The sequence below is a fragment of the Lithobates pipiens genome, unplaced genomic scaffold (assembly GCF_037356315.1).
Source record: "Lithobates pipiens isolate NorthernLeopardFrog02 unplaced genomic scaffold, aLitPip1_a1.2 Scaffold_16, whole genome shotgun sequence".
Lineage (NCBI taxonomy): Eukaryota > Metazoa > Chordata > Amphibia > Anura > Ranidae > Lithobates > Lithobates pipiens.
The window spans coordinates 375,269,327-375,281,941 of NW_027507748.1; the positions used below are offsets into that span (position 1 = coordinate 375,269,327).

The 12,615-nt window shown below is 42.5% G+C and overlaps 1 protein-coding gene across 2 annotated transcripts in view; it reads right to left on the reverse strand.

Annotated features, from left to right (window-relative positions):
• LOC143982972 (multidrug and toxin extrusion protein 1-like) overlaps window positions 1-12,615 on the reverse strand; it is a 98,711-nt gene that overhangs the window by 25,581 nt on the left and 60,515 nt on the right. For both annotated transcript variants that reach the window (XM_077482155.1, XM_077482156.1), the window contains 2 exons: window positions 12,453-12,561; window positions 5,211-5,286 (listed from right to left, as the gene is read on the reverse strand). In XM_077482155.1, coding sequence (XP_077338281.1) covers window positions 5,211-5,286; window positions 12,453-12,561 — 185 coding nt within the window. The remainder of the gene's footprint in view (window positions 1-5,210; window positions 5,287-12,452; window positions 12,562-12,615) is intronic.

Here is a 12,615-nt window from a genome sequence, read left to right on the forward strand (position 1 = left end):
GTGTTTGTTCCCCACTATGTTACGGCTCCGCGGCTCCGGGCTCTGGCCCCCCCATGGACTCCTCCTCACGGGAAATGCTGCCCCCTGCTCCTTGGGGATCAAGTAAGTGACAGTTTTTTTTTCCCTTGTGCACCATGGTGACCACTAATAGAAGTCAACCTTATGGATTCGTCTCCCACAATGTCCAGGGTATAAATGCCCCGGTTAAACGCAGAATGGCCTTCCAATATTACAAATCGTTAAAGGCTGATGTGCTGTTTCACCAAGAAACGCACTTTTCATCAACCTATAATCCCACCTTTTTGCACCACTATTACCCTCAATTTTATTTAGCAAATGGCCCGGGAAAGACGGGAGGGGTGGCCATTTGTTTTTCTAAACGGGTGACCTTTTCACTGGAAAAGCTTGTGACCGATCCGGAAGGTCGCTACCTGATGGTGGTGGGTAAATTAGATGGTAGCATGGTTTCATTACTATCATACTATGCCCCGAACAAGGGACAATTGCCCTTTTTCCGGAAACTCTTACACAAGATGACCCCAGACCTACAGGGTGCTGTTCTGTTTGGAGGGGATTCTAACGTAGCCCTAGATTCCATACTGGATAGAACGGGACGACCCTCGACCCCTCGGAGACACTTTCCAAAAATCGGTTGTAAATTGGCTAAAATGTTGCATTATCATAACCTGATTGACCTGTGGCGAGAGCTTAACCCATCCAGGAAAGATTATACATTTTACTCCCACGTCCATAATACCTATTCTAGAATAGATCACTTTTTCACGGTCCCAGCGACAACTTCTCTGTTCCAAGCAAGTAAGATTATAGACGTGACTTGGTCTGACCACTCAGCCGTTTGGACAGCTAGTGACTCTTTACAACGCTATTCAGGCCCGGCCCCTTGGAGATTAAATGACTCACTACTTAGCAACCCCTTGATCTGCTTTGAAATTGAACAAAAGCTCAAGGAGTATTTTGCTCAGAATGATCCTAGGGATACTTCTGTGGCGAATACTTGGGCGCCACATAAAGCGACCATTCGGGGGTATTTCATTCAGATCGCATCGAGGTTGAAAAGAACCTCTGAGTCACTGATCAACCAAAAGGATCGCAAACTGTCCAACCTGCTCGCCCAACACAAAGACAATCCTGACATGGACCTGAGGGCACAGATTAATTCGGTTAGACTGGAACTAAACCTTTGTCTTACAACCAAGGCGGAAAAAAATGTCAGATGGACACAGGCAAAATTGTACACACAAGTAGACAGACCGGGAACACTGTTGGCACGTAAGCTGACCCCCAGACCCCGCTGTAGGATGGTCCCAAAGATTAGGCAGCCTGATGGGTCCCTCACGCAGAGCCCACAAAAGATATTAAAACTCTTCCATTCCTATTTTACCTCCTTATACAAGGAGCCGGAGACTCTATCACCTGGTGCCATAAATGACTTTATCAGGGACTTGCCTCTACCGTCCCTTGCTGATCACCACAAGGAAATACTAGATGGTGCTATCACCACAGAAGAGGTATTGTCTGCAATAAAGCAAGCCCACGCCGCTAAAACACCGGGCCCTGATGGTTTCTCCGCCTCTTATTATAAGAAGTTTGCCCAAACCCTAGCGCCCCACCTATTGGAATTTTTCATGGACTTAAGAGAAGGAGATCATCTGGGGGGAGATCTAAATAGAGCTAATATATGTTTAATACCAAAGCCTGCCAAAGACCATAGTGACATAACAAATTATCGCCCTATATCACTTATTAATGTGGATTTGAAATTGTTAACCAAAATTTATGCTAATAGACTCAACACCTTCCTAGCACAATACATCCATGTGGATCAAGTGGGATTTGTCCCGGGTTGTCAGGCAGCGGATCAAATCCGTAGGGCAGTAGACATAATATCTTTGCTCCATTCTAATTGGGATGGCCTGGGAACAAGAAGAGGCATGCTGTTGTCATTGGACCTTCACTAGGCCTTTGATTCCCTTTCTTGGCCCTTTCTGTTCCACATTCTGAGACAATGGAATTTTGGACCTAAATTTCTCTCTTTACTATCCAAATTATATTCTACCCCTTCGGCTAACATCGTCGCCTTTGGGCACAAATCAGATTTAATACAAATAAGAACAGGAACCAGACAAGGCTGTCCCTTGTCGCCACTTCTATTAATAATTGCAATAGAGACATTGGCAATTGCTATCAGAGCCAATCACAACATACATGGGGTGACTAGCGGAGGCAGGGATCATAAATGTGCATTGTTTGCAGACGATCTCCTGCTGTTCGTTACAGACCCCATCACGACATTACCTAATTTGGCATCGCTCCTCTCGGAGTTTGGAACAGTATCGGGCCTGAAGGTCAATCAGTCCAAATCGGAGGCCATGAACATTAATCTAGCTGTTTCAACCCAGACCACTGTACAGGCCTCTTTCCCATTTCGATGGAGCAAACAGGCTCTCCCCTATCTTGGCATTAAACTCACTACAAATGTATCCACCTTGTACAAGGCTAATTACGCCCCTCTTCTCTCTTCCACATCAGAGGATCTACAGAATTGGCAGAACCATGGTCTTTCCTGGATGGGTAGGATAGGCACTGTTAAAATGATGACCCTCCCTAGGATTCTTTACTATTTTAGGTCCCTCCCGGTCCCAGTCCCCGCAACATTTTTTAAACAACTCCAATCACTAATCTTTCAATTTATTTGGAGCAGAGGGGGTTGCAGGGTGGCCCGATCTTCCCTGTATGCCGCAAAGGGGCAGGGGGGACTAGGGGTTCCACACTTCTTACACTACTATAGAGCGGCCCAACTGACACAGCTTTACCACATCTACTCTACCACCTACCGACCGGACTGGGTTAATTTAGAGGCTCAGGCGTGTTCTCCCCTCCCCATAGATCTTTTAATGTGGTTACCTTCTAGATAGCGTAGGGCCATTCTGAGCCCTTCCCTCTCCCACTCTTTGGACCTCTGGGATAGGATGTGCAAAGTATACCCTTTACGGTCACCGCATATCCCAGTGGCTCCTATTTTTGGTAACCCGCACTTTCCCCCAGGACAACACCCGCAACAGTTTTCTTGGTGGACCAATAAAGGCCTGTTCAGGATAGCACATTTCATAGACCATAGAGGCATCAAAAAACTTTCTTATTTTTGGGACACTCTTGAAATGCCTTTGACGGAGACATTTCGATTCTCTCAAATTATTCACTATATTCAATCACTTGGTCAAAGTCAGGGAGATATTAACGCTAGAACACTTTATGAAAATAAATGCCTCAAAGCACCTGGGGCACGGGGAAGCATCTCAGAGTTGTACGCCTTGCTAACAGTCTGAATTACAAAGTACTGTCGCAATGGTATCTGGTTCCGGCGCGGATAGCCAAAATACACCCAGAGGCTTCGCCCCTCTGCTTCAGAGGGTGCGGTGAAGAGGGAACAATGTTCCACATATGGTGGTCCTGTCCAAAAGTCAACAGATTCTGGATAAGAATTTTTAATTTGGTGTATTCGGTGACCGGAGCGAATATACCTAAAAATGTTAAAACAGCGCTATTTTCTGACCTCTCAAGTGACCTGTCTAAACACCTCAGATCCCTCATTTCTTAAATTTTTTTGGCAGCTAGGATTGCCATAGCGTGTGCATGGAAAACTCCTCAAATAAACCTAGCGCTTGTCAAAAATAAAATTTCCTGGATCATGATTAATGAAAAATTGACTAGTATTCTCCGAGACCAACAAAACCGATTTGAAAAGATATGGAATCCCTGGGTTAGATATCTTCAGTCACCGTGAGGAGGGGGGGGGGGGGTTAGTGGGCTGGAGCGTGGGGATCGTCTATACACTCTCTCTTTTCCCCCCTTTTACTCCCTTTTCTTTTCCCTTCTTCTTCTGTTCTACTTTTTTTTCTTTTCTTGTCTCCTTTGTTTCTTTTCTTCTTTTACTCTATCTTTTACGAAAAGGGCCACTTTGCTCCCATAGTTTGGATCTCAAATGTGTGAAAGTGGACTTTATGGAGCGTCTAAAACAGCAAGCGCTCACTATTACATGACTGTTACAACTCAGAGCTGGCTTACAGATCTCTAACTCACGACAATTTTCTATGGTAAACCACAAAGGCTTTTGTTAGTATTGTCTGATATTCATTGAATAGTCCTGGCAGGTGAAGGTTGGTTATTCTATAATTTTCCAATTTGTTGATATGTGTTTTAATATGAATACTTATGGCTTACCGTATTTTTCGGACTATAAGGCGCACCGGATTATAAGGCGCACTAGCAACGACCGGCTGATAAAATGGATATTTCCATATATAAGGCGCATCGGACTATAAGGCGCACCGGATTATAAGGCGCACTAGCAACGACCGGCTGATAAAATGGATATTTCCATATATATAAAGCGCATCGGACTATAAGGCGCACGGTCGATTTTGGGAGAAAATTTAGGCTTTTACGTGCGCCTTATAGTCCGAAGGTTTACGTCAAGATGACAGATACTGTTAACAAAGAACTCCAGCGATGTCAACAGGTCATATATAAGGCGCACCGGACTATAAGGCGCACGGTCGTTTTTGGGAGAAAATTTAGGCTTTTACGTGCGCCTTATAGTCCGAAAAATACGGTATTTCGTACGGATCTGAGACTCACAACTGTACTATGAACGTGAACTAAATATGTATAGAAGTGAACCCTTGTTATTGATGGAAAAAAAATAACTTCAATAAAAATCTTTGAAAGAGGAAAGGGAGGGGGTAAGAGCACCCCACCCCCCCCCCCCCCCCCCGAACCATACCAGAACGCATGTTCTCAACATGGGGAAATGGGTGCTTTGCATTAGTGTGAATCGAGCCTCACGAGCATTCTACAGCTGTTTTTGGAGGAGGAGAGGGACAGGAAATTAGTGGTGGAGAGCATTTTACGAGCGTTTTTCTGTTCAAGTCTGGCATTTCTATTGAAGTCTATGGGGCCAAAAAGAAGCTTACAGCGTTTTACTTGGGTGACAAAACACTCATATGTGAACAGGGTCCATTGAAATGAATGGGATTTTGCTTGTTGGCCGTTTTGGAGCTTCAGAGCTAAGCATTTTACAAACTGAAAAGCCCTCGGGTGTGAACAGGGCCGTGTTATTAAAACAAAAATAATAAAAACGCACTTAAAAACAGTATTCCTTTTTCTAAAATGATACCAGTATCACATACTTATCATTGGTAAATATTTCTCCAAGTGGTTTCTTCAGGACAAGGAGCAAAGTGAAGATTATCAGTGTAAATAAGGCTGGAAGAAACAGAAATTATACATATACATGAAGAGCTGGATTCTACACAGTCAAACAAGGATACACAAAATCTATAATATACAGCAGAGTTTAAGATGATCTGCCACAACAGAACTTTATAGAATTACAATTATTTCAGCATTTTATATATTGCTAAATGTATAGTTTTTTTTATTTCTTACCCACATAAAGACTAAGGCCTGGTTCACACCTATGCATTTTTTTGTGCGTTTTCAGTTTTTCAGAAACACACTACAGTCCATTTAACATGGTTTCCCAGGGGTCATGTTCACATCTGTGCATTTTATTGAACAGCCCAGGGACTGCTTTCTGGTTTTGGATTCCGTAGACTTTAATTGATCAAAAACTAATAGATTGTTACTTGCTGGGACCATACTTCATCTATTTGCACTTTGAAAAGGAGGTCATATTTTATGCTAGTATACTTTATTTTGGAGGTCAGTACTGTATGCAAAGTATAAGTGGCAGAATGTGGCAATCAGGGCTATTTAAATCCCAAATCCAGATAAAACATTTTATTTTTATTTTGTGAGGAAGAGGGTGGATTAGAGCCTCTGTTTGGTTTGTATTGCTCAAAAACACAAAGAATCCTGCGAGCCACCACTAGACAGATGCCCAGTAAATATATAGAGAAAGAAAAGCTGCTGGCGTTAAACACATCTTACAAATTGTGCAAACATAAATGAGTAAATACTACGCCGCACTATAAATATGATCTCATTAAAAATAAAATAAATATAAAAGGTTTAAAATACAGCAGCTAAAATCAAAATAAATAATTAAACTGGAAAGTGCTGTGCTAGTTATTATGCACGATACACCCAATAATTGGATACCAAATGCATACATAACATAAAAATACACAAATATTGACCAATGGTGAAGTGCCTGTAAATAATAATAAAAAAAAAAATGCTCATGTGAGAAAACATAAATTCATAAGATTCATAAAAGTCCATATAATGTATGTGAAAAAAAAAATTTGACAAGTATTAAAGTGCTCATGTGCAGACAAAGTGTCTTGCTGTGCTTCTAATCAATACGCTGAGTAGTCCAGGCAATCACAAAAACAACTTGGAAGGTGTTCAAATGTGCCAAGGTGCCTTCCCTTCAGTGATCCTCTAGGTCATTGATATGCAATTAGCGGACCTCCAGCTGTTGCAGAACTACAATTCCCATGAGACATAGCAAGATCTGACAGCCACAAGCATGACACCCAGAGGCAGAGGCATGATGGGACTTGTAGTTTTGCAACAGCTGGAGGTCCGCTAATTGCATATCCCTGCCCTAGGTAGTGAACGCTCACTTTAGCTTAATCACTAAGTCGCAAGCTCTAAGTCTAAACATGCATTGTACCTATAACATTTTTTCATTTTCGATAGAGCAAGGGAGGGTTATCACGTTTTTTGTTTTTGCTATCTGTGTCTGATAGGGGAGATTTTCCTTCACTTCCTTTTTCATAGTCAAAACAGAAAATAGAGAAAATCCCTTCAAAGTGAGGAAGTCCCAAGTTGTCACCAGAACAATTGTCCCCATTGGAAGCTTTCCCCTCTATTTTTCATTTACTGTATTTATTGGCGTATAATACGCACTTTTTGCAAATAGTGTGTATGTGTGCATTGATCAAGCTGCATTGATGGGCAATTGTGAGGCTGCAGATGGACATTGATTAAGCTGCATTGATGAGCATTTGGGAGGATGCAGATGGCATTGATCAGGCTGCAGATGGGCAATGGTGAGGCTGCATTGGTAGGCACTGACCGTTATTTTTCTTAAAAGTTCTTTATTCAAAATTATTTTTTTTCCCTGAAACTTCCCTCCTAAAATGATGGTGCGTGATATATGCCTGTGCATGTTATATGTACAGTATTTACGGTAAAATACATTATTTAAAAAAAAACTAGACTAAAGGTATAAAGTTAAAAAAAAAGAAAGCCAAGGGCGGCAAAAAGGGTAGAGAAATAGCGGGAGAGGAGAAAAAAATGGGTGGGGGAAGGAACTGGAGAGGGCTTCGGTCGTAGGATGTGCAAATGGGAGCCAGTCTAACATCCAGTACCTAAACTATGCCAGTAGATAACAATCCAAATAGGGATGAGCTTTATGTTTGGGTCGAACATGAGTTTGACTCGAACATTGGCTGTTCGCCCGTTCAACGAAAAATGAACATTATGGGGTCGTTCGTGCCAAATTCAAGTGCGGCATAACGCCCCATAATGCACTGCGGGAGCGCAGTGCATTTCTGTATGATGATTGGCCAAAGCATGCGCCATGACGTCAGCTAAGAGAGCCATAATTTGGCCAATCATGGCTCAGGGGGACTTAGTCCACACCCCACACTATATAAGGCTGCCTGCACGTCGACCCTGTGTAGTGTGTTGTTGGCGTGGAAGAAGAGAGTGTCATTTAGATTGAGCAGGCAGGCAGGTTATTCAGTTAGCTGCAGTGTATTTAATATATATATATATATGTATATATATATATATATATATATATATATATATATATATATATATATATATATATATATATATATACAGTGCCTTGCGAAAGTATTTGGCCCCCTTGAACTTTTCAACCTTTTGCCACATTTCAGGCTTCAAACATAAAGATATAACATTTAAATTTTTTGTGAAGAATCACCAACAAGTGGGACACAATTGTGAAGTGGAACGAAATCTATTGGATAATTTAAACGTTTTTAGCAAATAAAAAACGGAAAAGTGGTGCGCGCAAAATTATTCGGCCCCTTTAGTTTCAGTGCAGCAAACTCACTCCAGAAGTTCATCAGGATCTCTGAATGATCCAATGTTGTCCTAAATGACTGATGGTGATAAATAGAATCCACCTGTGTGTAATCAAGTCTCTGTATAAATGCACCTGCTCTGTGATAGTCTCAGGGTTCTGTTGAAAGCGCAGAGAGCATCATGAAGACCAAGGAACACACCAGGCAGGTCCGTAATACTGTTGTGGAGAAGTTTAAAGCCGGATTTGGATACAAAAAGATTTCCCAAGCTTTAAACATCCCAAGGAGCACTGTGCAAGCGATCATTTTGAAATGAAAGGAGTATCAGACCACTGCAAATCTACCAAGACCTGGCCGTCCCTCTAAGCTTTCAGCTCAGACAAGGAGAAGACTGATCAGAGATGCAGCCAAGAGGCCCATGATCACTCTGGATGAACTGCAGAGAACTGCAGCTGAGGTGGGAGAGTCTGTCCATAGGACAACAATCAGTCGTACACTGCACAAATCTGGCCTTTATGGAAGAGTGGCAAGAAGAAAGCCATTTCTCAAAGATATCCATAAAAAGTCTTGTCTAAAGTTTGCCACAACCCACCTGGGAGACACACCAAACATGTAGAAGAAGGTGCTCTGGTCAGATGAAACCAAAATCAAACTTTTTGCCCACAATGCAAAACGATATGTTTGGCGTAAAAGCAACACAGCTCATCACCCTCAACACACCATCCCCACTGTCAAACAAGGTGGTGGCAGCATCATGGTTTGGGCCTGCTTTTCTTCAGCAGGGACAGGAAAGATGGTTAAAATTGAGGGGAAGATGGATGCAGCCAAATACAGGACCATTCTGGATGAAAACCTGTTGGGAGTCTGCAAAAGACCTGAAACTGGGACGGAGATTTATCTTCCAACAAGACAATGATCCCAAACATACAGCAAAATCTACAAAGGAATGGTTCACAAATAAACGTATCCAGGTGTTAGAATGGCCAAGTCAAAGTCCAGACCTGAATCCAATCGAGAATCTGTGGAAAGAGCTGAAAACTGCTGTTCACAAACACTCTCCATCCAACCTCACTGAGCTCGAGCTGTTTTGCAAGGAAGAATGGGCAAGAATTTCAGTCTCTCGATGTGCAAAACTGATAGAGACATACCCCAAGCGACTTGCAGCTGTAAACGCAGCAAAAGGTGGCTCTACAAAGTATTAACGCAAGGGGGCCGAATAATTTTGCACGCCCCACTTTTCATTTTTTTATTAGTTAAAAAAGTTTCAAAAATCCAATAGATTTCGTTCCACTTCACAATTGTGTCCCACTTGTTGGTGATTCTTCACAAAAAATAAAAATTTTATGTCTTTATGTTTGAAGCCTGAAATGTGGCAAAAGGTTGAAAAATTCAAGGGGCCGAATACTTTCACAAGGCACTGTATATCCACATATATATCCACTGCATCCAGTTTAGCTAGATCTGACTGCAGGCCATTCCTGGTGTACTTTTTCAAATATACTTCAGGCAGGCAGATTATTCAGTTAGCTGCAGTGCCATAGTGCCAAAGCGGCCTATTCCATAGGCTCCAGTCACTCCTAGCCCCACCATCATGCACGGAGGTGTCCCCCAAACTATTCGGCCAGGTTGGGTACATGCTGCAGGAGGATGTGCAGCGATTTGAAGGCTCCGATGAAGGTACCCAGGATGAGGAAGGGAGTAACATGAACCTAGAGAGAGGGGTTGCCCAAGAAGGTCAAGAAACTGGAAGTCATGTTCCCCCAGTTTCGCAGAGGGAGCAGAGGATGAAACATCTTTGGGAGGCCTTGCAGAAAAGTTTGTCCAATGCGTTTCCAGAGCCTGGGAGGTTACAGTTTCCTTGTACTGGACAACGGGTTGCTGAGGCTTCATTCAGTCACAGAAAGAGTGGTGGAGAAGGTGGCCAGCTGACCGATGCCTTCAGACATTTCTTCAGTCCTCAGCACCAAGGTCTAATCAGTTCCAGCAACCATCGCCAGCATCTGAATTACATGGTGCAGGAATATCTAAGGCAGTGGTCATCAACCCTGTCCTCAGGGCCCACTATGCAGACTAGAATACTGCAATCCCTGAGCAGCAAATTATATCACCTGTGATGTATTTCAGTTATTTTGCAAACCTGGCCTGTTAGTGGGCCCTGAAGACAGGGTTGATGACCACTGATCTAGGGGCAAGATCAGACTTGGAGACCTTTACAACAGAACATCCACTGGGTTACTGGGTCTTGAGGATGGACCACTGGCCAGAGCTTGCTCAATATGCAATTGAGCTGCTGGCCTGTCCTGCATCCAGAATTCTTTCTGAACACACATTCAGTGCTGCTGGAGGCTTTGTAACTGATCACACAGTGCGTCTTTCCATAGACTCTGTTGATCAGCTCACATTCATAAAAATGAATCAATCTTGGATCACCAGCTACCAAGCACCTGATGTTGATGTAATGGATTGATTTTTCTATGGATGTGGGATCCCTTGAAAACTGCATATGCTGAGTGACCATCCTATTATTCTGAGTGACTATCCTATTCCTCCTCAAGCTTCATGATCATAGCTTCTAAGAATATGTTTGGTTCAGGGCACCACCACCACCAATGCCCAAGGCCCAAGGCCCAATTTTTCTGCCCCTGTTTAACAGGGGCATGCAATTACAATTTTTGAACAAATATTTAACATCAGGGCTCGTTCCTGTGCTCAACAACAGTATCTGTGAGGGGTTGCAGTGTTGTGGCACCACCACCACTACCTAAGGCCCAATTTTTCTGCCCCTGTTTAACAGGGGCATGTAATTAACATTTTTTAACAAATATTTAACAGCAGGGCTTGTTCCTGTGCTCAACAAGAGTATCTGTGAGGCTTTACAGCGTTGTGCCACCACCACTACCGGCTAAGGCCCAATTTTTATGCCCCTGTTTAACAAGGGCATGTAATTACAATTCTTGATATAATATTTCACAGCACATTCCAGTGCCCACCAAGAGTAACTGTGAGTGCTTACAGTGTTCTGGTACCACCAACACCTAAGGCCCAATTTTCTGCAGAGTGTATAGGGCAGGCCGTATAGTATATACAGATGGTCCCCGATTTTCAAACATCCGACTTACAAACGACTCCTACTTACAAACGGAGGGAGACAACAGGAAGTGAGAGGAAATCTATGGCCGCTTTTAAAACTTTTGTTTGCATTGATACATGTCCCCTGGGGCAGGACCCGGGTCCCCAAATACTTTTTATGACAACAACTTGCATATTAGCCTTTAAAATGAGAACTTTTGATTTTTCACATTCGAGTCCTATAGACTTTAACAGCGTTTGCAGAACTTTTTTGCCTGTTCGCATGTTCTGCAGCGAACCAAACCGAGGGGTGTTCGGCTCATCCCTATTTCCAAATAACCATAGGCATTTCACTGGGAAGATACCTGTGGAATGTATGAAGCGTAATCCCATGAGCACTATAAATCATGCCAATAAATCTATGTTTTATTAAATATATTTACTTTATGTTTCATAGCCACCAACAGGCGCTCCATTGTCATTGATTTTGTTTACCACTGCAAGCCACTAGGCAATAGTAGGGGGGTCAGTACTTTCCCCTTTATTACTGTTCCAGTGGCCATTCCAAAATTTGGGACTTTCTTTTACATTCAATTTCAATGATAACGGTAAACAGGACAATGAGGAGGGGTGAAACCCACTGCAATAAAAACTAAAAGGTGTTCTAATCACTCTCTGCTCTATCCAAAACTAAAAAGAAAATTACCTTTCATTACACTTTAATGGCCTTTCATTACACTTTAATGGAATGGGTAGTAACAAACAGGGAGGCACTGCCACTGGAGATAAATAACATAAATTTGTATTTTTAGCAGCAGCAATGTTAGCACATACTTTTTTTTTCAAAAAAGTCATGCTGAAGTTACACTGTTGTTCCATGTGCATGCAGCCCACATGCTAACAGATGGGTGTGAGGGTGAATGGGCCCATATAGCAGGGATATGCAATTAGCGGACCCCCAGCTGTTGCAAAACTACAAGTCCCATCATGCCTCTGCCTCTGGGTGTCATGCTTGTGGCTGTCATAGTCTTGCTATGCCTTATGGGACTTGTAGTTCTGCAACTGCTGGAGGTCCACTAATTGCATATCCCTGCCATATAGTTTAATATAGGTAGGTATAATAACTTGTTTACAGGCTGTATATATACATATGGCTGTCCGCAAGTGGTTACAGCCCAGTCTATGAAGATGACTGTTAATGGAACACTCCATCCATTTATTGCAATCGATTTCTGAAAGGTATAAGTGATTTGTAGAAATGATTATTATATCAAATTGCTACATCACTTCATACAGTGTATGGTCAACATAAGGACCATCATAAAAACATACCTACTAAAACCATGCTCAATTTAGCAGACCTCTTTGCTTGATCCGTTTCTCCAGCTCCTAAGAAAATGCCAATCCTGATGCTTGCAGCCATCCCAACAGAAATTGGAATCTGAAAAGTGCTATATATTAATATATATATTGTATAGAAATAGGCAATATGAAC